General features: G+C 49.0%; 1 protein-coding gene across 8 annotated transcripts in view; it reads right to left on the reverse strand.

Moving 5' to 3' along the window:
• UBR4 (ubiquitin protein ligase E3 component n-recognin 4) overlaps positions 1-24,645 on the reverse strand; it is a 164,504-nt gene that overhangs the window by 73,877 nt on the left and 65,982 nt on the right. For 6 of the 8 annotated variants that reach the window (XM_028741577.2, XM_028741585.2, XM_028741584.2 and 3 more), the window contains 13 exons: positions 22,455-22,629; positions 21,393-21,533; positions 19,860-19,981; positions 18,502-18,613; positions 17,135-17,265; positions 11,433-11,610; positions 10,276-10,380; positions 9,625-9,762; positions 7,658-7,832; positions 6,446-6,542; positions 5,474-5,581; positions 3,619-3,735; positions 1,125-1,334 (listed from right to left, as the gene is read on the reverse strand). In XM_028741577.2, coding sequence (XP_028597410.2) covers positions 1,125-1,334; positions 3,619-3,735; positions 5,474-5,581; positions 6,446-6,542; positions 7,658-7,832; positions 9,625-9,762; positions 10,276-10,380; positions 11,433-11,610; positions 17,135-17,265; positions 18,502-18,613; positions 19,860-19,981; positions 21,393-21,533; positions 22,455-22,629 — 1,809 coding nt within the window. The remainder of the gene's footprint in view (positions 1-1,124; positions 1,335-3,618; positions 3,736-5,473; positions 5,582-6,445; positions 6,543-7,657; positions 7,833-9,624; positions 9,763-10,275; positions 10,381-11,432; positions 11,611-17,134; positions 17,266-18,501; positions 18,614-19,859; positions 19,982-21,392; positions 21,534-22,454; positions 22,630-24,645) is intronic. The other 2 variants (XM_028741579.2, XM_028741578.2) reach the window with 2 other exon arrangements.

Genomic DNA, 24,645 nt, shown 5'->3' on the forward strand with positions numbered 1-24,645 from the left:
AAACAGCAGGTCCCCTTTGAGAGAAAGGAAAGAAAAGGCAAGAGCTTAAAACTGCACCAACCATCACCACAGGCCTTCAGAATCCCAACAGCTTCTATTCTTCCAGCAAAGAGCACCCTAACGTTTAATGCGGCTTATTCCATTATGCTTTGCTGGGGCAGGAAATAAAAAACTAAAGCTCCACCACCAGGCGCTGAGTATAAAAGAAGGCACCACGGCGGCTGCAGTGGCCGAGGAACTAAGCTGGCAAATCCATGTCGTTCACAAGGGCTGCCAGGAGCCAGGAGGGGCCCTCGCCAGTCAGTTATTGGAAATAAGCCTCCCCCTTCAGAGCTCACCTTAAGACCATGCCACACCCATTCAGTGTGTGTGTGTGTGTGTGTGTGAGAGAGAGAGAGAGAGAAGGGGGGGATGATGGGACAAGGCCGGGGACTGCAGGTGATATGCTCCCCACACTTCCTTAGGACTCTGAACACCAATAAGAAGGTCTTAGTCAGGTTTTCAACACATCTGTGTGTGAAATCTCAGTTGGGAGGGAGCTCAACAGGTTTGGGCCCGCAGCATCGAGCGAACAGCTTTTGTATATTTTACACTGTAAATACCTATTCAGTCATTGTACGTCTTTCCACTTCTGTACAACTGACAGTGTTGCAACAGTTACAAAAAAATAAAATAAAAGGGTGTCGGTTTGAAGATGTAAGTTACAGTGGTACCTCGGGTTAAGAACTTAATTCGTTCTGGAGATCTGTTCTTAACCTGAAACTGTTCTTAACCTGAAGCACCACTTTAGCTAATGGGGCCTCCTGCAGCTGCCATGCCGCCGGAGCACAATTTCTGTTCTTATCCTGAAGCAAAGTTCTTAACCCAAGGTTTAGCGGATTCTGTAACCTGAAGCGTATGTAACCCAAGGTACCACTGTATTTGATTTCCATTTTTCTGCCTGGTGTTTTTTTTTTAGGTGGGGGGTGGAATTCCCCAGAATTATCCTTGGGGGGAAATCTGCCCAGGAACACGGTTAAGACTTTAATCTGCTCCCCTGTGGAAATGGGACAGGATTGGACAGATGTGCCCAATCTGCAGTGGCTGCTGGTGCCGGACCCACACCAGTTTGATCCGCAACTCACCTTGACATACTGGCGCAGGAAAAAGGGGCTCATGTCTGGTGGGGAGGAGGTGGTGTGAGGTTTCAGCAGCTGGCTGGTGGCCACAGGCTCCTCGTCATTCTGTTGGTTCTTCCAGTATTCCAGGAGGGATTTCAAGACATGCAGGCAGTAGTCCACTGCGCCAGAGCTCAGCAGGGCGGCTGCGGTGGCACTGGAGATCAGGGAAGAGGACTGAGAGGAGAGAGAGAGAGAAAGAGAGAAAGTTGAGTCCTCACAGCTTATTTCCTTGTAGATATTTGCAGACCTGAGTGACAAATCTGGGGTTGAGTGAGCCCACTTTAGGAGTCTGATTACTGACAGCTGGCCGCAACTCAGTAATACAGCCCACTGAGATCCCAGCTTTAATTGCCAACATCTCCAGGCAGGGCCAGGAATGTCCTCTCTGCCTGAAATTTTGGAGAGCCTCTGCCAGTCAGTGTAGACCAGGGGTAGGTAACCTAAGGCCCAGGGGCCAGATGCGGCTCAATCATCTTCTCATTTCGGACCGCGGACGGTCCGGGAATCAGCATGTTTTTACATGAGTAGAATGTGTGCTTTTATTTAAAATGCATCTCTGGGTTATTTGTGGGGCATAGGAATTTGTTCATACTTTTTTTTCAACATATAGTCCAGCCCACCACATGGTCTGGGGGACGGTGGACCGGCCCATGGCTGAAAAAGGTTGCTGACCCCTGGTGTAGACCATGCTGGGCTGCATGGATCAAGGACCTGACTCCATACAAAGCAGCTCCCTAGGAATTTAGGAATTCTTAGGAATTTAGGAAGTTGCCTTTATACTGAAGACATGCCTTCACTGACTGGCAGTGGCTCTCCAGGGTTCTCTGCTGGCCCTACCTTGGGATGCCGAGGCTTGAACGTGGGACCTTCTGCATGCAAGGCAGATGCTCCACCACTGAGCTACAGCCCTTTCCAAAAGAGGGATCGGATCACAGATAGCTTCCCAACAGGGGTATCGTTCCTGGCAGATCACTGTTTCTTCCCAAGTGAGGGTGATCTTGAGGAATGCATCGAAACCCTAATGGGGTTCCCCTTCGGAATCTGCTGGGCTACAACTCCCAGAAGCCCGAGCAGCAAGCACGGCCAATGGTCAGGGATGACGGGAACCCAGCAAAGTCTAGGAAGGGTCCCCTGGTCTGGGCTGACCACCCTTTCCCCACAAGGGCCATAGCTCAGAGCGGGCTGAAGTGAAGAGGAGTTGGGCAGAAAGTACTATCTTTGTTAAAAACAGCAACAATCGAGTAAGTTGTAGGGTAGAAACAATGGAAACTAGGACAAAGTAAATGTTGGATGATCCAGAAAATTGTTAGAGACCAGATGGTTGCCAGTACAGAGATACATCTGCTTCAGAAGACTCATTTCAGCAGGCTTAGGATGGGGGCTTAGGATCGCTCGAAAGGAAGAAGGTCAGGAGACACCTGGGGCTTCCTTTCATAGCTGCTGAGGACTTGACAGCTGGATTTCAAGTTTCGGTGGTGTGATTTATTGATATCATTTCTTAAAGAAAGCATCAATTGATGATGTGTTTATGGAGAGAGGCGGGGGGGGTCTTTTGAACAAGTGCTTAGCAAAAGGGATGGGGGGGGAGAGGAGGAGAGGACAAAAAAAAAAAAAAGGCAATCAGTTCTTAAGTCTAATCTCCCCTCGACACACATGCCAGAGGGCAATGAGCTGAGGATTAGGAGGAGGAGCGAGATACTTCTCAGACACACACACATACAATTTCCTTTTTTTTTTTAAGAAGTTGGAATTCCGATCCATTTCTCTGGAATCTGGCCAGTTGTGGGAGGAAGGTAAAGGCCTCGACGAGGAGAGTTTTAGCCTCCCGTATGCAGAAGGGAAATCTCTTGCACCCGTGTCCTTAAACAGCAAACTTCTGCACTAAATAGATATATATAGCCCACCTCTTTTTGTTGGGTCAGATGAACCACAGGCAAAACAAGGACCGGCGAAAACGCAAGTGTAAATAAAACCATTACAGAAACTCTGGTTAAATCCAAACAAACCCCACAGCTCATAAGCTCATTAAAATCCGACGCACTTCGGTCTCCGTTTTTAACCTCTACGCTTTTGTTATTAATCTTCTTCCCTCTGCCTGCACGCTTGCCGGCTCTCCCCCCACCAAGCCCCCCAGCTTTCCCCCCTCTTTTTCAGAAAAAAAGGGAAAAAAAGCCTTATTACTGCACCAAAACAGGGATGGAATCCTCTTAGCGACTTTGAAACGTTGGTGCTGCAACATCTCTGCTCCCCTATAATCACATCTGCAAATCCCTGTCCCCCATCCCCACTTTTAACCACTTCTTTGCCAACTGGGGTTTCAAGGGCAAAAGGGAGCTTGGGAGCTGCTCTCCGGAGGTGGTCCGGCCGTTCTATCAGCCACACGCAGACATTCTCCCTCTACCAACCTCACGTAAGAAAGTCTTTTGCAAGACCAGAACTGCGGAAGGGATTTTGGTACCTCGCAAATGGAAGATTTGGACCCTGACTTCGTTCGCGACATGAAGACGCTCAGCAGCCGCATGATCACCAGGTGGACTTCGTTCAGGGCGGTGCGCTCGTTTTTCTTGGAGACGTCCTGGGAAGGGTGGGGAAGGGAGAAGGTGAGAGGAACTGGTTGCCTCTGAAGCTGCATAGGAGTAGACCTCAAGCCCACCCCCTCCAGCCCAAATCTCAAGAACTGCACGGTGAAATAAAACAGATTATGCAGAAAGCCTCAAACTGCCCCACGATTTGGGGCAAAGAGCATCTGCTTTGCAGGCTGAATGTGCCAGGTTCAATGCCCAGCAGCATCTCCAGGTAGGGCTGGGAATGCCTCCTGCCCAAAACCCTGGAGGGCTGCTGCCAGTCAGTGTAGACAATACTGAGCTGCATGAGCCAACGTTCTGACTCAGTATAAGGCAGCTTGCCAGTCATCAATTTGGGGGTGGCCAACTTGGTCCAAAGGCTGACGGTCCCATACACATTATTATCTATTATTATTATTATTTATTTAATTTCTCTACCCAAAAGTCTCAGGTTGGTTCACATAAATTATCAGAGCGGTTCACATCCTGCCTTGTGTCCTCCGTCTTTCGAACTCGGGGGTGATTTATGGGCAACCGCGGACGAGGCTGCATCTTCCCTTCTACCGAGAAGAAATATGGGAGGCTGATTTACTCCCATCTCAGCCCCTTAATTACCTCGTGTGAGCAGGAGAGATGGTATTGTCGGCCATCTTCCAAGGCGCCCCTAGCGGAGCCCGGTTCACATAAATTATCAGGGCGGTTCACGTCCTGCCTTGTGTCCACAACATGCACACCTCCACTGCAAAGAGGCTCACTTGATACTGCCCTGCGCTGGTGGTGGCCCATGCAGTCAGTGGCCTGAAATGGTTTCACTGGTGGAGGGGCTACTGTGCGGCTCAGAAAGAGGTGACCGTCTTACATCAATGGGGTTTGGGGGGGGGGGAGGAAGTGGGGGGGGGGGTCTTCAAATAAATCCCAGCTTTATGGCTGCAAAGCAAAAGATCTCCCAGTAAAAATTCCTTCCAGTAGCACCTTAAAGACCAACTAAGTTAGTTCTTGGTATGAGCTTTCGTGTGCATGCACACTTCTTCAGATACCTGAAGAAGTATCTGAAGAAGTGTGCATGCACACGAAAGCTCATACCAAGAACTAACTTAGTTGGTCTTTAAGGTGCTACTGGAAGGAATTTTTTTTGTTTTGACTATGGCAGACCAACACGGCTACCCATCTGTAACTGGATCTCCCAGTAGTTAGGCACCCTGCCCCATGGGCCAAAACCAGCCGGCCTCCAACACCACCCAAAGAAGCCAGGCATGGGCGACTCAGGTTGTCAAGCCTGCTTTGTGCTGTCTGTGTTTTTAAAAGCTTCAAGGGAAGGGAGGAGATGGCTGGGCGGGAGGTTGCTTGGCAACCCCCCCCCCCAAAAAAAAACCCCACCACGTTGCCATAATACTCTGCTTGGGACCGCCTGCCGATGAAAGTGGTGCTGCTGCTGGGAGGGAAGCCCAGTCCCACTTTATACAAGCCTTCACACCTCCTGATATTTTGGACTTCCACTCCCATCAGCTGTGAAGAAAAACCAATACCAAAACTCACTACTGGTAAGATAATAGGGCAGCAAAGCCTAAGGCGATTGCAGCTGTGTTCAAAGAAAGGCAGCAAAGAGAGGCTCATGGGGGCAAAAGCCTAATTCCTAAAGCATCTGTCTTCCTGCTTTGACCAGAAGTAGAAGAAGTAACCCAATATTCCTTTCCTCCTGGCCGAAAGGAGATCAGGAGAGGGAGAGGAGGGCAACTCAGCTCCCTGTACCTTTTTATCCATGCACAGTTCTGCGATGAGCTGGGCAAGGAGGTTATCCAGGGCACCCTTGTCCTTCTCGTCGTCGCCGTCCAGGTCTGTCGTAAGCATCAGGATCACCTGGGCACAAAGAAGCTCATAAGGCACAAAGAAGGGGGACCTCGCGGGCATCCGGGACAGAGGTTCTTCCGCTATTAACATTCCTTGGGAGTACACAAACTGGGTGTCCACACTGGACAGCTGCTGAGAAGCTCAGACAGACAGCGATGCTGCCAACTCGCAGCTGTGGTTTGTCCCCCACCCCATCCTCTGCAAATCCTTTCTCTCCCTTCCCGGAGCTAACCATAGTGCAGTGTGGCATCTAACACTAGCTGTGTAGTGAGCGACAAGCCAGCATTTACAAATGGAGTTGGAACAGACCACAGTTTCAAAATGGCTGTTAAAGATGTAATTCACCTGTACTTTCCATTTCAAGCAACACAGTAAAGCAACTCCGGCAGCCAGCTGTAACCAGAGAAAACTACAGTATCCCTAAGGAAGCATTGTTGTATTGTATTAAGGGGGGGGGGGCAGCCCCTTCTGGCCCCTGGCAGATGACGGGACACTCCAGGTTCTAGGCCAGGGGTACTCAGTTCTGGGAAAGCTTCTAAGGGACACATGCTGGGCAGGGCCAGAGGCAAGAGCAGACACAGCAATGACTATAATAGGCTAGGCTTCTATATGCTCTCACCCCCTCTCTAATCTTCCCATCCAGGCAAACAAGAGGCATGATTGAAGTCCAAAGACACATTTCCAGCCAGGCAAGCACATCCCAGGAGGGTTCAAGGCAGGGCCTCTGTGTCGCCTCCCAGGGGCACACAGAGAGTCTTGGAGGGCCACATTTCACCCCTGGGCCTGATGTTCCCCACCCAGGGAATATGGCGAAGATTCCTAAGCAATGGCTCTCATCCAAACAGCGAGGAGGGAGACTGCTTTGTACGTTACCTGCATGTAAGGGATGGCACGGACCCCGCCCACGTTCCTCAGCTGGGGAAGGGTCTGCAGCAGCCTCTCCAGCAGCATCAGACGGACCATGTGCAGCCTGAACATCAGAGGGGGAGAGGAGAAGGCATTTGAGAGCAGCAGGTGTGGCCAAGCAATATCCCACAGGGTTGTAGCCATCTCAGTTTTAACTCAAGGGTGGACCCAATGAAGTGGAAGGACTCAAGTCACGTTCATTCATTTAAATCAGGGTTTCCCAAACGTGGGGCTCCAGCTGTTCTATGACTAGGGAGGACCAGTGGTCAGGGATGATGGGAACTGTAGTCCAAAAACAGCTGGAGATCCAAGCGTGGGAAACCCTGATTTAAATCAGCCTGCTCCAAATAAGAGCAATGCAGTACGAGTGCAGTATTCACATGCCGGCAAAGAGCCAAATGTAACACACCCCCCCCAAAAAAAGCAGCAAACTAGTGAGAAACAAACCAGGAACTGGTTCACTGCCCACATCAACAACTTTTCCCAGAAAGGCGGTGGTGAGGCGGCTTCTTGCAGAAGGACACGGGCCATAAAAACAAAATGGCAGCATCCTGAGCTGCCGCCACCACTTCCCACAAATCCTTGGGAGCCTCCCTGATTGGACACTGCAGTCTTGCAACGTTTATCCTGGAAGCTCACTGGGACCACAAGTATCCCATTCCCCGCATAAAAATGGGAGGGAAGCATGGCTTTCTTGCATGCCAGGTGCTGCTGCAGCTGGGAGGAAGGACGTCACTGGGCTTTGGGACAGGCCTTTCCCAACCTGACGGCCTCCTTATCAGCTCTACGGGCAGCACAGTCAACGACCATGGAAAATGGGTGGGCGCCACCAATCTCTAAAGGGCTGCTGAGCCAGTTTCCATCATTTGGGAGAGGGAGAGACCACTTCCCAGTCTGACCAGCTGATGATCTGGTTCCCCGCTACACATACAAGACTTCCTTTGGCTCACATCACTTGCAGCTTCTGAATCGACTCTCATTTGCATCTCGCAACAGTTTCTAGGTTAATGGCGGGTTCATCTGGCAGGGATCTATTTAACGGCATGCGCTGCCAGGGGTGGGGGGGGGGGTGGGGAGAAGAGAGGCCTCAAAATGTGGAGCAGGGTGAGGACAGGGTGTTCCATTCTAGCCTCAGAAACCCAAGACTCCCCCATACGCCAGAAAGGAGGGAGGCCTTACCTGTTGCTGGCGTGGACGTCTCCTTCCGCCTCTCCTTCTCCTTCCCCTTCGGACCCTTCGCCCTCCTGCTGCCCGGTGGTGGTGCTGATGGCGCCCGTGCTGGAGCTGACGCTCCCTGGCCCAGCAGGGTGGCCCTCGGCGGTCGTGTCTCCGTAGGCGCTGCTGCGGCCGGACACTGGAAAGAGAGGAGCAGGGCAAGGGGGAGAAGTAATAAGCACTCCCGGGACCCCAAACACCGGGATACATACATTTGCTGGGGGGAGCGGCGCAGCTCAGCAGCAGAGCGCCTTTTCTGCATGCAGAAGGGCCCAGGTTCAGTCCCTGGCAGCATCTCCAGGGAGGGCTGGGAAGGACTCCCTGCCTGGTACCCTGGGACTCAAGCTCTGACTTTGTACAGTGTTCCAATTCAGCAAAAAGGGGTTGCACCCAAAGACATAGAGAAAGTCTACTGAGGGCCTAAGTTAGTTGCGTCTGTTCACTTCAAAGGATCTGCTCTGCTTGGGGCTAATGTTGGGCACAGCCCATTGTTTCTTGCTTCCCGTCTGAAGGCTGGAGCACAAGAATATTACCAGATATGTACTGAAGCTTTCGCACACAGGAAGATAAGGCAACTGGAAACACTAGGGCAGAGTTAAAATCGGGGGGGTTGGGGGGGTTGGGGGCGGCACACACCAAGATCCACTACCAGCAAAGAACTGAAGTGTTTTTTAAGAGATGCTTCAATGTTGTTCATGTTCATAGGAGGCTGAGAGAGGAGGCAGCTTCACAGTATAGGCACCACTGCAAGAAAAGGTCCTCCCCCTAGTGGCCACTGACAGAACTTCCAGAAAAGTAGGGCTTCCTTTGCTGGGTAACAGGGAGAAAAGGGGCTCCTTGAGGGAGCCTACGCCCAAGCTGCTTAACAGCTTTACAGGTGAGACTCTGGCCAACCTGGTCCCCTGATGGGGCTGATGGGAGTTGTAGTGCAAAACATTTAAAGATGGAACCAGGTTGGCCAAAGGCTGTTACAGGTTAATAGCTAAGCTTCAAAGGTGGCAGGTGACTGGCAGCCAGTGCAACTCCTTTAAGAGGGTATGATAGGCTGCCCCAGTGAACAGCCCAGTGGCATTTTGGTTACACGATGCTGGACTGGGCGATCAATCCAGCAGAGCTGTTGCTTTTTTATTTATGCCTCACCTGCCCTTCATCACAAGGTCCCAGAGCAGCTGACAACAGAACATTCAATTTTTTCAAAAACAAAACACCTCTAGTTAAAAGTATTAAAATTCTAAAATGAAGTAAACACATTCAAAATGGGCCAGGAAAGCACTCTATCTAACACAGGGATTCCATCGGGGAATGGCCCCTAGCTCAGTGGAAGAGAATCTGCTTTGCATGCGGGTTCAATCCTCAATGGGGAAGCGCGTGGCACTGTGGGTAAAACCACAGAGCCTAGGACTTGCAGATCAGAAGGTTGGCGGTTCGAATCCCCGCGACGGGGTGAGCTCCCATTGCTCGGTCCCTGCTCCTGCCAACCTAGCAGTTCGAAAGCACTTCAAAGTGCAAGTAGATAAATAGGTACCGCTCCGGCGGGAAGGTAAACAGCGTTTCCGTGCGCTGCTCTGGTTCGCCAGAAGCGGCTTAGTCATGCTGGCCACATGACCTGGAAGCTGTACGCTGGTTCCCTCGGCCAATAAAGCGAGATGAGCGCCGCAACCCCAGAGTCGGCCATGACTGGACCTAATGGTCAGGGGACACTTTACCTTTACCTCAATCCCCACTGCCATCTCCAGATAGGGCTGAGAGAGGCGCCCTGCCCCAAACCTTGGAGGGCCACTGCCAGTCAGTGCCGACAAAACTAAATGGAAGATGGAACAATGCTCTGACTCAGTGCTAGGACAGCTTCCCGGGTTCCTAACATTATTCCAACATGTGCTGCCAGGTGAAGGGAGGGGCAGGGCCCAAGCCAAGTTAATCGTGGGCATTACCACTGTGCTCTCCAGCCACCGAATCCACCGCGCTGCCGCCGCTCTCGGAACCCACGCTGCCACCGTGGTCAGCCGGGGAGGTCCGCAAGGTAGACCCGTCTGTTGCTGCCGTGCTGCCTTCGTCGTCAGAAGCTGGAGCTAAGAGAGTAAGGAGGGCTGTTACAAGTAAAAACACTGTCTTTGAGCAACTCCAACACAAAAGGTTGTGATAAGGGTTTTTAAAGCTCTTAGTAGATTTCAATCATTATGGCTGCAGAATAATCAATTGGATTTTTAAAAACGGCTTTCAAAAAGTGGTCTTCACTGATCAATTAGCATATTATTAAGATATTTATTATTTTTTATACAAGTGTATAGATACACGCGCAGGGGCTGTAACTCTGAGGCAAAGGCATCTGCTGTGCAGGCAGAAGGTCAATCCCCGGTTATCAGGTACCAGGAAAGACTCTTCTCTGCCAAAGACCCCAGAGAGTAGCTGCCTGTAAGAGCAGGCAATTCCAGGCTAGATGGGAAGATGGTCTGACTTGATATAAGGCTACTGCATATCTACACAACCCCAGCTGCTAAAAGGCACATACGGAATTCCAAGCGGTATTGCCTGCGCTCTGAAACAGGAGGTATCATTTGGGGTTTTACACTGTGAACAGTTACCTGATGCTGTCGTGTCCGAAAGGGTCCCGGCGTCGAGAGATGAAGAGCTGGGGGCTTGGCCGGACAGCCCCAGGCTCTGCAGTCCAAGTGCACTGCTGCTGCTCCCTATGCGAGGGAAGGAAGAAAAATGCCTCTGAAAAGGTGGAGATCCTTATCCCCAGAAAAGCAAACGCCCAGAGATGTGCTTTCATTCACACAGCAAGTGAAAATGCTTTGGCCTCGAGGAAGAATGCTGCTCTCACCAAATGTCACCTCCAAATAACCCTTCATCAAGCAGCAAATTCGGAAGTGACTCGGTCCCTGCTCCTGCCAACCTAGCAGTTCAAAAGCACGTCAAAGTGCAAGTAGATAAACAGGTACCACTCTGGTGGAAGGGTTAATGGCATTTCTGTGCGCTGCTCTGGTTCTCCAGATGCGGCTTAGTCCTGCTGGCCACATGACCCGGAAGCTATACACCGACTCCCTCAGCCAATAAAGCGAGATGAGCGCTGCAACCCCAGAGTCGGTCACGACTGGACCTAATGGTCAGGGGTCCCTTTACTTTACCTAGGTTAATTAAATTTATAATTCTTCCCACGGATTAAAAAAAAGGGGCTAGCAGCAATCCACAATTAAGTATAAAACAAATTTCAATATTAAAAGTACAAAACCAGACTGAGAACATCCTAAGCCACATACAGTGGTACCTCAGGTTAAGTACTTAATTCATTCCGGAGGTCCGTTCTTAACGTGAAACTGTTCTTAACCTGAAGCACCACTTTAGCTAATGGGGCCTCCCGCTGCCGCTGCGCCGCCGGAGCACGATTTCTGCTCTCATCCTGAAGCAAAGTTCTTAACCTGAGGTACTATTTCTGGGTTAGCGGAGTCTGTAACCTGAAGCACATGTAACCCGAGATACCACTGTACATGAAAGCTTACAAAATCAGGCCAGTGGCCCACCTAGTCCAGGATCCTGCTCTCAGTGGCCAACCAGATGCCACAAAGGGAAGCCAACAAGCAGGACATGAGTACAATAGCAGTGCTCTCCCCACTTCTGATTCCCAGCAACTGGTGTCCAGCGTTACTGCCTCTGACAGTGGAGGCAGAGCACAGCTTTATTGAACTGGGGGCAACCTGACCCTCTCCCTCCATGCCACCTCCCCGCAGGTGCTTCTCACCTTGCTGGTCTTGTTGCAGACTCAGGGCAATGGCAAGCTCCACCATCGTCTCATCGTCGGCATCTGGGGGGATGTCCAGCATGGGAGGAAACCCCTCAGCCCCAGCCAAGAGGGCTTCCAGAGGAGAGGGGTTGCCATTGTTCACGTTCTCTGCAGTCTCCAACACCATCGACTCGGACTAGGGGAGAAAGAGAAGTGGGGTTGATGCCATAGCACCCTCTGCCCAACGCACAGTACAAAGCAGAGCTGTAAAATAACCATCTGGTTAATTACTGTTGAAAATACACATGAGATGCACAAAAGAGTACCCAATGCTAGGTCTACTCACATCAGACCCACTGGAATTTATGGCCACAGCAAACTTTAATTTCCATCATGGGCTTAAGTTTAATAGTAGTTAGCAGGATGCAACCCATTCTGAGCATGTCCTATGTTTAATCCTGTCTTCTGGAGCCAAGGGGGAGTAAGTCTGCTCCAGCTTCTTGTACGTGAGAGCTGTCCTTCAGATGTCTACAGCATCTGGTATGCTGCCTCTGCACTTTGCTAGATAGACAGATCATAGAATCATAGAATCATAGAGTTGGAAGAGACCACAAGGGCCATCGAGTCCAACCCCCTGCCAAGCAGGAAACACCATCAGAGTACTCCTGACATATGGTTGTCAAGCCTCTGCTTAAAGACCTCCAAAGAAGGAGACTCCACCACTCCTTGGCAGCAAATTCCACTGTCGAACAGCTCTTACTGTCAGGAAGTTCTTCCTAATGTTGAGGTGGAATCTTCTTTCTTGTAGTTTGGATCCATTGCTCCGTGTCCGCTTCTCTGGAGCAGCAGAAAACAACCTTTCTCCCTCCTCTATGTGACATCCTTTTATATATTTTAACATGGCTATCATATCACCCCTTAACCTCCTCTTCTCCAGGCTAAACATGCCCAGCTCCCTTAGCCGTTCCTCATAAGGCATCGTTTCCAGGCCTTTGACCATTTTGGTTGCCCTCCTCTGGACACGTTCCAGTTTGTCAGTGTCCTTCTTGAACTGTGGTGCCCAGAACTGGACACAGTACTCCAGGTGAGGTCTGACCAGAGCAGAATACAGTGGCACTATTACTTCCCTTGATCTAGATGCTATACTCCTATTGATGCAGCCTAGAATTGCATTGGCTTTTTTAGCTGCCGCGTCACACTGTTGGCTCATGTCAAGTTTGTGGTCAACCAAGACTCCTAGATCCTTTTCACATGTACTGCTCTCAAGCCAGGTGTCCCCCATCTTGTATTTGTGCCTTTCATTTTTTTTGCCCAAGTGCAATACTTTACATTTCTCCCTGTTAAAGTTCATCTTGTTTGTTTTGGCCCAGTTCTCTAATCTGTCAAGGTCGTTTTGAAGTGTGATCCTGTCCTCTGGGGTGTTAGCCACCCCTCCCAGTTTGGTGTCATCTGCAAATTTGATCAGGATGCCCTTGAGTCCATCATCCAAGTCGTTGATAAAGATGTTGAACAAGACCGGGCCCAAGACAGAACCCTGTGGCACCCCACTAGTGACTCTTCTCCAGGATGAAGAGGAACCATTGATGAGCACCCTTTGGGTTCAGTCAGTCAGCCAGTTACAAATCCACTGAGTGGTAGCATAGTCAAGACCGCATTTTACCAGCTTCTTTACAAGAATATCATGGGGCACCTTGTCAAATGCCTTGCTGAAATCAAGGTAGGCTACATCCACTGCGTTCCCTTCATCTACCAGGCTTGTAATTCTGTCAAAAAACGAGATCAGGTTAGTCTGACATGACTTATTTTTCAGAAATCCTTGCTGACTATTGGTGATCACAGCATTCCTTTCTAGGTGCTCACAGACTGTTTGCTTAATGATCTGCTCCAGAATCTTCCCTGGTATTGATGTCAGACTGACTGGGCGGTAATTATTTGGGTCCTCTCTTTTCCCCTTTTTGAAAATAGGTACAACATTTGCCCTCCTCCAGTCTCCCGGGACTTCGACTGTTCTCCAGGAATTCTCAAAGATGACTGCCAGTAGTTCTGAGATCACATCTGCCAGTTCTTTTAATACTCTTGGATGCAGTTCATCTGGCCCTGGAGACTTGAATTCATCTAAACTAGCCAAGTATTCTTGTACTATCTCCTTAGTTATTCTGGGCTGTGTTTCCTCTGCTGAATCATTTGCTCCAAATTCTTCAGGTCGGGCATTGTTTTCTTTATCGGAGAAGACTGAGGCAAAGAAGGCATTGAGGAGTTCAGCCCTTTCTGTGTCCCCTGTTTGCATTTCACCATCTTCTCCTCTGAGTGACCCCAATGTTTCTTTGTTCTTCCTTTTGCTACGGACATACCCATAAAAGCCTTTTTTGTTGCTTTTAACCTCTCTAGCAAGCCTGAGTTCATTCTGTGCTTTAGCTTTTCTGACTTTGTGTCTACACGTGCTGACTATTTGTTTGAATTCCTCTTTGGTGGTTTCCCCCCTTTTCCATTTTTTGTACACATCCTTTTTTAATCTTAACTCAGTTAAAAGTTCTTTAGATAGCCACCCTGGCTTCTTTAGGCACCTTCCATGTTTCCGTCTCATTGGTATTGCCTGAAGTTGTGCTTTTACTATCTCCCTCTTAACAAACTCCCAGCCATCATGAACTCCCTTTCCTTTTAGTATTACTGTCCATGGGATCTCACCCAGCACTTCCCTAAGTTTTATGAAGTCGGCTTTCTTAAAGTCAAGAAATTGAGTCCTAGTATGCTTGGCTGCTCCTTTCCGCTGTATAGTAAACTTCAGAAGAGCATGATCACTCGCGCCTAATGATCCTTCCACTTCTACCCCACTAACCAGGTCCTCAACATTGGTTAGGACCAGATCTAAAATGGCTGTTCCTCTTGTTGCTTCTCCCACTTTCTGGACAATGAAGTTGTCTGCAAGTCCAGTGAGGAATCTGTTTGACCTTATGCTCTTGGCTGAGTTTGACATCCAACAAATATCTGGGTAATTGAAGTCCCCCATTACTACCATCTCCCTACCTTTTGCATGCTTGGCCATCTGTTCCAGGAAGGCATCATCTATGTCCTCCGTTTGGCTTGGGCATCTATAGTAAACTCCCACAATGAGGTCTCTGTTATTCTTCTCTCCCTTAATTTTGACCCAAATGCTCTCACTTTGGCTTTGAGGTTCTAAATCTTGGATCTCTTCACAGGTATACACATCCCTGACATATAACGCCACTCCTCCTCCTTTCTTGTCTGGTCTGTTTCTCTGAAATAGATTGTATCCCTCCATTATTACATTTCAATCGTGGGACTTATCCCACCAGGTTTCAGTGATGCCTATTATGTCATATTTAGTTTGCTGTACCAAGAGCTCAAGCTCATCTTGTTTATTTCCCATGCTTTGCGCATTAGTGTACAGACATTGAAGTCCATTAATCATTCCCTCGTGTCTCTTATTTAAGGATTTTTTCCTCCCACCACTAGGTCTGTGTGCTGTTTGCTCCATTTGGTCTATGACATTTGGATTATCATCTTCATCAATTGATAGACTCCTACCTTCAGGAGCACTGTCTCCCTCCCCCACATTAGTCAGTTTAAAGCCCTCCTGATGAGGTTTCTGAGATTTTTTGCAAAAACATTCCTCCCAACCGCTGTGAGGTGCAGCCCATCGCTTGCCAGAAGTCCATCTTTAAGAAACTGCAGTCCGTGATCTAAGAATCCAAACCGTTCCTGTTTACACCATTTGCGAAGCCAGCTGTTCACTTCCACTATTTTTCCCTCTCTCCCTGGGCCACGTCGTTCAACTGGGAGGACAGATGAGATGACAATTTGTGCATTTAATTGCTTCAATTTCCTGCCCAGAGCCTCGTAGTCTCTTTTGATCCTCTGGAGGCTATTGTTTGCAGTGTCATTGGTTCCCACATGAACCAAGAGGAAGGGGTATTTGTCAGTGGGTTTTATGATTCCTTGCAGTCGTTCAGTTACATCTTGGATCATAGCCCCAGGGAGACAGCACACTTCCCGAGACATCTTGTCAGGCCCACAGATCACTGCTTCTGTTCCCCTCAGTAGGGAATCCCCTATCACCACTACACGCCTCCTCTTAGGTCTGGTCGGGGTTCTTCCGTGAGCTGTCTGTTCCAAGGTCGCCTGCACATTCCCTGAGGACTGACTTTGCTGCTCGTCTTCATATACCTGATCGACTGTAATGAGGGAGAGATCCTCAAATGGAGTCTGCTCTTCGTCTTCCATGCTAGGGGAGAGGACCTCAAAGCGATTGTGTATTTCTAAACAATCAGAGCGAACCCTGGGCCTCCTACTTCTTTGAGTCACGTTTCTCCATATATCTGGCTCCTGTGTTGGTGAACTAGCCTCCTTCTCAGGGGAGTCCCCTGTCTCCTCCTTGGTGGAGACGGTGTGCTCTGTTGCTTCCAAGAAGAGCTCTAGCTCTCTAATTCTTTGGAGCATAGCTACACGTTCCTCCAGTTGCTGGACTTTGTCTTGTAAGAGTGCAATCAACATGCAATTGCTGCAAGTAAAGCTGCCTGCAACCTTTGGCAAGATGGCAAACATTGCGCAGGAATCGCAGGCGACTGCAGCTGTTCCCTCACCCTCCATCTTGAGAACATGTCGTTGGGGGGGACTACAGCGGTCCTCCATCATAAAAAGCGTGAAGACAGGACAAATAACTCCCCCCCAAAAAAACCTAGGTCTCCGCCAACAAATGTGTGAGACTAGCTCCCCTAAATCTAAAAGATGGATTAAACTGCGCGCTGCCCCCTCTGACCTTTGCACAGGGAGAGCAGCTAATCAGCCACAAGTAATACACACAAGAAAACCCTTTTTTGCACCTTCTTCAGCTGCTGCCCTGCAAGCTCTGATAAGCTCCTCCCACAGCTAATCACCTACCTCAACAGAAGCCCTGCCCCCTCTGACCTTTGCACAGGAAGAGCAGCTAATCAGCCACAAGTAACACACACAAGAAAACCCTTTTTTGCACCTTCTTCAGCTGCTGCCCTGCAAGCTCAAGATAGATGGCAGGGCAGCCAGGCCCACCCAAAATGCCTCCAGAACCCAATTGTTGGGCAAGTACACACACACAAACACACACACACACACACACACACACACACAGGATCTTACAAGGTACAGCCAGGACACACAGTTTTCCTTAAAAGGCCAGTGTTTTTTGCACAGAGTCTACTGGCTGTTTGGTGTCCACCCCCTTTTTAAACAAAGAATAACTAACTTTTTAAGAAAACCAGATCAACAAAATGTCTGATGATATGCACTCAGGTGACCTGTTGAAATGCTAAAGCAGAGACGGAGAAGGTAGGAGGTTCTACTGCAGAGACGAAAGCCATCTGTGGCCCTCCAGGGGCTGCTAGACTGCCATCTCCCTTAATCCCTGACCTTGAATTATACTGGCCAATGCGGGGAGTCCAACAACCCCTGGGGGGCCACAGGTTCTTGATCCCCTGCCTACACAGCTTTGATGCTGAGCCGAAAGGAGGGTCAATTTTTGTGCTTACCTGATGGACCACTGCCTCCTCCTACGATCTGTCTGGTCTAGGGGGTTGGCAAGGCAGTGCTCTCTAGATGTTGATGAGACCACGACTCCCATCCACCCTGACCAGCACAGCCAATGGGGCTATCAATGATGGAAGCTGAAGTCCAGAATCACATTGCCTACCCACCAAGTCCCTTTTGGAAATGAAGGTGAGACTCACCACCATCTCAAAGTCCCCGTGATCCACCTCGCTTTGCTCCTGGCTCTCCTGCCGGATGTCTTCACCATTCGGGATCCCAGAGCTCGGCATCTTATCCTCTGCATCGTCATCGTCATAATCGTCTTTATCTCCTGGGGCAGAAGTGGTGTTGTCGGCCGCGTATATAATGCACATTGGCACGGGCACATAGAAATCCCACAATGCTTTGCTGCGTTGTGCTGCAGCCGGGATTGGAGGCCTTGGATGTGCAGTCGGGTCCCCCACCAAGTGAGCTGACACTCTTGCATAGCCACGACCCCCACTGGGCAGTACAGTCTTATGCATGTCAGCCTCAGGCCAGGAGAGCAGAATGTGGCCCTCTGCATATGACCGTACCACTTTCTACCTGCTACCTTTTAAACACATTGGCCCCAATCCAATTAAAGCTATTTGTGACTGAGTACTATTGAAAGGCAATGGGATTCATCAGTCAACTAATTTGTAAAACTGGTTTCTGTGGGACCAAGACAACAAGATGCATGATTGAACTCTGATAATATCCCCCCTGCTTGTCTGGATGGAGGGTTGAGAGGGGACTATGTGTGTTTAGAAACTAGTCTACTGTACAAATGCATGATTTACCGTATTTTTCGCTCTATAAGACGCACCAGACCATAAGACGCACCTAGTTTTTGGAGAAGGAAAAGAAGAAGAAAAATATTCTGAATCCCAGAAGCCAGAACAGCAAGAGGGATTGCTGCGCAGCGATCCGTCTCGCTGTTCTGGCTTTTGGGAAAGCCGTGTGAAGCCTCTTCAGAGCAGGGGGGGCCTTCATCCCGCTGCCCTGAAGAGGCTTCGTGTGACTATCCCAGAAGCTAGAACAGCGAGAGGAAGCGCTGCACAGCGATCCCTCTTGCTGTTCTGGTTTCTGGGATAGCTGCGCAGCCTGCATTCACTCCATAAGATGCACACACGTTTCCCCTTACTTTTTAGGAGGGAAAAAGTGCGTCTTATAGAGCAAAAAATACAATGCATTTTTGCTCCAACCACTTTTGCATCTGGCCCTGCCCGCTACTGGCATGTGGCTCTCATAAGGTTGCCTGGAATGGATTGCGGCCCTTGGGCATAAAAAGGTTCTCCACCTGTGCAATGGAATTTCAGGTGTAGGAAAGGAGGTACAAATTAGGAAGCTTCAATCCCAGCCACACGCTCCTCTGTAGGATGCAAAGTTGCTCTCTTGGGATCTCGCCAAGTGCCAAAATTCTGACATTCTGACTGCGGGTCAGCTTGTGGGGGGATTTTAAACTAGGGTTTCATATGGCACAAGCCCCACAAGAGGGGAACTCCTCCAGCACAGCCGTGTTAGCCAAAAACCAAGTACTAGTTACCCATCGGGGTGTTGCTCCGAGGAGACGAGGGCAGCGTCACGTGCCTCCGCTTGTTCCTGGGCCTCAACACACGGATCAAAGCTTGCTTGCAGGAAAAGCTCACGGCTGGATCCTGGATAGCAAGCAAAGCAAAAGTTATCCTCTGCATCGTCATCGTCATAATCGTCTTTATCTCCTGGGGCAGAAGTGGTGTTGTCGGCCGCGTATATAATGCACATTGGCACGGGCACATAGAAATCCCACAATGCTTTGCTGCGTTGTGCTGCAGCCGGGATTGGAGGCCTTGGATGTGCAGTCGGGTCCCCCACCAAGTGAGCTGACACTCTTGCATAGCCACGACCCCCACTGGGCAGTACAGTCAAAAGAACTGCCCCTGCCATAGTTTCATGCAGCCTTTGAAACGGCATGGCACCGATGATCTCTGGCTAGGATCTTCCCCAGACCGGCTTCCAAAATTCTTTTGACTGGAGATGAAACCTGCTACTTGATGTCCCCCCCCAAAGCACCACCACCATCATTAACAATCATAATTTGATTCATTATCCACCCTTCACCGTAAGGTCCCAGGGCAGGTCGCCAGCATTTAAAACACAACATTAAGAGCAGCTTGATATGCTCTAGCCTGTGAGCTACGTCTACAAAGGAGTTATGTGGATAGGCCCTCTCGATAGAAAGACCGGTAGCTCAGCGGCAGAGCACCTGCCTTGCATGCAAAAGGTCACAGGTTCAATCACCAGCATCTTCAGGTAGGGCTGGGAGAGTCTCCTGCCTGGAAGCCAGGAGAGTTGCTGCCGGTCAGTGCGGGCAATACTAAGCTAGATGGGCGAATGGTCTGACTCAATATAAGGCAGTTTCATTTCCACCTGTTTAATTCTACTCTTCATTTGCAACTACAAGGGCTACAATCTTGCTTCGTTTTTAAGGAAAGGGAGAAAAACTCCCACATTCATCCAGGTAAGGAAGGGAGAGATACCCAGCCTGAAACCACTGCCAGTCAGTGCAGACAACACTAGGCTACATGGACGAAGGGCCTGACTCTGCATAAGGCCATTTCCTGCGTTCTTCTCTGGTGGAGGTTCTCCTGATTCAGGTGAGAGGGGGGAGAGACTGCTATGTGTCATCAGATGACGCTGTTCCCCAAATCCCCAGACGACGGCTCCCAGCAGCCTCGTGCAGATGATGAACAGCAGGCAGCGTATGAAAGGGCAGAAGGAGCCTTTCAAGCCCAGGGGTCTCCAGTCTCTCTGCAGAGCGATGGAGCCTCAGAAGAGCCAGAGTGAACGGATTTGGCTGCACGCAGGTATCTCTCCCTTCCTCCCGCCACCCTGCCCCCAAACCAAAGCGCCTCAGAGTTGTACCGGGCACAGCAACATCTGCATGTAGATTTTGGAGGCCGTGTTGATGCAGTCCAGCTCACAGGTGCAATAGCCATGGATTATGTCCACAAGAGCGTTGACGGTGGCTTCCACGTGGGTCAAGCCTGAGGTGGGGAAAGAAAGGAGGAGGGGTTTTGTTTTTGTTTTTAAGAATTCGACAATTGATGTGTTAAGGTGTTTTGCATCTTTTACTTTTTTTGCCCACAGGAACAAGAGGGGAAAGGTGCTGCAGTCGCTGCTCTGATGGCACAGGCCAATTCCACCTGGTTAATAAAGCCCACAAAGGAAGTTACTAGCCTGCAGTTTTGTTCCGCTAGTCTGTTGGGGGCTAGCAGAGGAGGGATGGAGCACTCAAGGCCTCCTTCAACAGCCCAGGGCATTTGTATGCTGGACCTGAAGCAAGTGAGGAAACTATGGCCCCCCAGGCTTCTCCATCTGGCCCTTGGGCTTCTTCCCAAGGCCATGCCCACTCACTGGCCCCATTCTGCACCCTCTGCAAGTGCTTTTGCCTGGCTTGAACCGTGATAATGCCTCTTTGCTTGCATGAACCATTCCTCTTTGCTTGCTTGAACCGTGATAATGCCTCTTTGCTTCATCCGGTGCTATACCAGCTGCACTGGCTCCCGGTGGAGTACAGGATCAGGTTTAAGGTGCTGGTTTTAACCTTCAAAGCCCTATACGGCCTAGGACCCTCGTACCTGCGGGACCGCCTCTCCTGGCATGCCCCCCAGAGGAACTTACGGTCTTCAAATAAAAACATCTTGAAGGTCCCAGGCCACAGAGAGGTTAGGCTGGCCTCAACTAGAGCCAGAGCTTTTTCGGCTGCGGCTCCAACCTGGTGGAACACTCTGTCGCAAGAGACAAGGGCCCTACAGGACTTGACATCTTTTCGCAGGGCCTGTAAGACAGAGCTGTTCCACCAGGCCTTTGGTCAGGGCGCAGCCTGACTCCTTCCTTTGGCAATCTTTACAAAACTTTAGTTTATGGTTGCCATCAATTTGTATTTTAATTAATTTTTATAATGTTTTTATAATGTTGCACTGTTTTAGTGTTGTTAGCCGCCCTGAGCCCGGCTTCGGCTGGGGAGGGCGGGATATAAATAAAATTTATTATTATTAGTTATTATTATGGATGGAGGACGTACATGTGTATGTGTGTCTGTCTGTCTGCGCAGAAACCTCTGCCTTTGCCCAGCTGGAAGGCAGTCTATTGGGCAAAGGTAAAATTCACATTCATTGCTACACCTACTTTTTGCCTCTGGACATTTCCCACCCCTCTCCAGAAAGTCCTCCTCAAAAGGGGCTGCAGCGCTTGGGACAAAAACAGTTTCCATTCCCCTGACTTCTCTTCTTTGGCTGCCCCTCTTGGCACCCCACACCCCCTGGGCAGGCCAAATTGGTTGATTTGGTGTAAGGCAGCTTCCTGCATTTCTATCCGAGTTCCTGGTTTGCTCGCCCTGCGGGTGAGCTCAGGAACAAGTGATTCAAGCAAGTTTTAAAGATAGAAAGCGAGTACCTGGCAAGCAAGCAGGGGCCAAGAAGGCATTCTTGGGCTTTGAGGCATGCAGTTTCCAGAAATGGTTGACCAGCTGTGTAATAAAAGTGCACCCTTCTCCTTCGGCGTTCTTCTGGGTCTCCTGAGCTTCTTCACCCCCTTCTGAACGTTGTTTTAAAAGAAAAAGGAAGAGAGAGAGTTAGTTAGCTAGCTAGTTAGTTAGCTGCAGGTTTGTTTGGTTTTAACTATGTCAAAAACAGACTACCCAAAGCATCCCATGGAGCAAGCCAGAAATATGTTGCATCCCTCTATTAAGACTATCAGAAAGCTAACCATCTGGAGTTAACAACTTTGGCTCTGACAAAAATTGCTTCTATTATCATTATCATCATCATCCCGTGTCTTTTTCCCAGTGCCAGGACTCAAAGCACAGTACAAAAACCTAAAACAAACACAGATAGAATGTAGAAAGCTAAAAACATAGAACAGATAATAGTTTAAAAGTAATTTAACTATAATGGAATTAAAACAATGTAAAAAACAAACTTACTAAAATACAGACAGTAAAAACAGCATAGCACTATTTGAAAGGCCCTTCCCTTAAAACAGTCAGTTCTCAAAGGCCTGCTGGAATAACAGTCTTCACCAATTCACTATGAATTAAGACTTAAGTTGTTATACCCTCTGCCTTTCTGGATTGCTGCTGTAAGAATTACACTTGGAACAGAATTTCTGTACTCTTTGTAAAACAGCATTGTTCACTATGTTACCCAGAGCCCTTTATGCAGGATCCTTGTGGAAAATATCTGTCCCAAGTTTAGCCACAGGAAATTTTTTGTTGCACCACATGAGCTAGCGTGCTTTTCGCTACTGGATGAGGAAAGCTAGGCAACCTTGCATGTTTCTCTGCCACAAAATTAGGAGCCAAATCTGTGGTTCGGTTTTGAATGCAATTTTGCTTTGTGATGGTTTATAGCCGAATAAATACAATTCATTACTACCACGAGGTCAGAAATATGAACGAGAAGCCAACACATGAACAAAAATGGCAAAAGGAAGGGGAGAAGAGGGAGCTTGATGCACCTGCTTCCAGCTGAGGCAGCTTTGACTCTGTGAAGTGGACCAAGTTATTGGGTCTCATGATGGCGATGGAGCGGGCAGTGATGACCAGCCTCTGGAACACTTCCGGGTCAAGGTCCTTCCCCTCTTTGCTTGAAGCCGTCAGATACTGGATGGCTTTGCTCAGCAGAGCCTGATCCTACAAAGAGAGAACAGTTTGCCCAATAAGAGTGCTTATTGCGACATTTTGAAAAAAAATGATAAACTCCCTACCAGAGTCGAATGGTTACTCAAATTGACAGAATATGCAGAATTAGCCTCCCTTTCAGAAAGAATCGGAGATAAACCCAGACAGGAGTTCATTCTAGAATGGGATAACTTCAAAAACTATTTGAAAAGTAGCTGTAACTTAAACATGGTAGTTGCCTTCGAATGATTTCTGAAAATAATACATATGATGGAAAATGATATCGAAATAGAAAAGAGAATGTTTATAAACTCACAATGGTTAAGTAAAGCAAGATGTTTAATATAAAGGAAACATGGAGTGGGTGGGAAGTCATAGGTTTGTGTAGAAAGCACATAGTTGAAACTGTATATATCTCTTGTGATATAATTACCGGATTTATCAAAATGAAGATGACCATGTGTTGTATATATGTAGAAAAAGAACAATAAAGTATTATTATTATTACTATTATTATTATTATTATTACTATTAAACAAAACAGTTTGTCCTTATTGGAAAGGTATCTCACAAACTTAAAGTATCTAAAAGGCAGCATTCAAAGTATCTAAAAGGCAGCATTCAAAAAAGGGACGCGGGTGGCGCTGTGGGTAAAAGCCTCAGCGCCTAGGGCTTGCCGATCGAAAGGTCGGCAGTTCGAATCCCCGCGGCGGGGTGCGCTCCCGTTGCTCGGTCCCAGTGCCTGCCAACCTAGCAGTTCGAAAGCACCCCCGGGTGCAAGTAGATAAATAGGGACCGCTTACTGGCGGGAAGGTAAACGGTGTTTCCGTGTGCTGCACTGGCTCGCCAGATGCAGCTTTGTCACGCTGGCCACATGACCCGGAAGTGTCTCCGGACAGCGCTGGCCCCCGGCCTCTTAAGTGAGATGGGCGCACAACCCTAGAGTCTGTCAAGACTGGCCCGTATGGGCAGGGGTACCTTTACCTTTACCTTTTACATTCAGTGTCACCAGCATATGCGAATGTATGGCTCACTTAAGACTGTATTATTGAGAATAAAGGCTCTATAAAGGAACACACAGGTGGAGAGGACTTCTGTTTTTATAAATCTTTATTATTTGTAAAAGGAATCTTTGTATGAGTTAAAACTTTATTATCCCTTTGGAGCTGAGCTGTAACTTTGCACAGCCTTCCAGCCTGTGATGCTTTACAGTTTAAATCTCTGATTCTTTGTTTTCTTCCTGTTATGCTTCCACTATTGTTTCTTAATTAATTTTTAAAAAAAGGAAGAGGACAGAGGACAGGAAGGCTCAGGAGCAAATCCTGGACTGAGCAAGAGACCAAACATTCACCTCGTTCTGAGCAGTGCACTTGAACTGCGGGGGGGAGGTTAACCTGAGACAGTTCATGCGTCTTGAGTCGCTCCACAGGGAAGGCCAGTGACAAGAGTCCACAGGAGGAGACTCCCCCCAGGGCTACAGTTCTTCCTCCCCACAGCAGCAGGATCCACTCTGGAGTACTCTGTCCCCTTCATTCTGGTTATTATCAGTACTGTATTATCAGCAGAAGTTTTCTGGGGGAATTCCTGGGAGTTCCTCACAAACTGCTTGAGGGCACCTCAGTGAGGCTGTTAAAGGTAAAGGTAAAGGGACCCCTGACGATTAGGTCCAGTTGTGGCCGACTCTGGGGTTGCGACGCTCATCTCGCTTTACTGGCTGAGGGAGCTGGCGTACAGCTTCCGGGTCATGTGGCCAGCATGACTAAGCTGCTTCTGGCGAACCAGAGCAGCACACGGAAACGCCATTTACCTTCCTGCCAGAGTGGTACCTATTTATCTACTTGTACTTTGACATGCTTTTGAACTGCTAGGTTGACAGGAGCAGGGACCGAGCAACGGGAGCTCACCCCATTGCGGGGATTCGAACCGCCGATCAGCAAGTCCTAGGCTCTGTGGTTTAACCCACCCTCTGCGGTTTAACCCACAGCGCCACCCGCGTCCCTTCAGTGAGGCTGCTAGTGGAAGCAAAAT

This window comes from Podarcis muralis, chromosome 7, assembly GCF_964188315.1.
Source record: "Podarcis muralis chromosome 7, rPodMur119.hap1.1, whole genome shotgun sequence".
NCBI lineage: Eukaryota > Metazoa > Chordata > Lepidosauria > Squamata > Lacertidae > Podarcis > Podarcis muralis.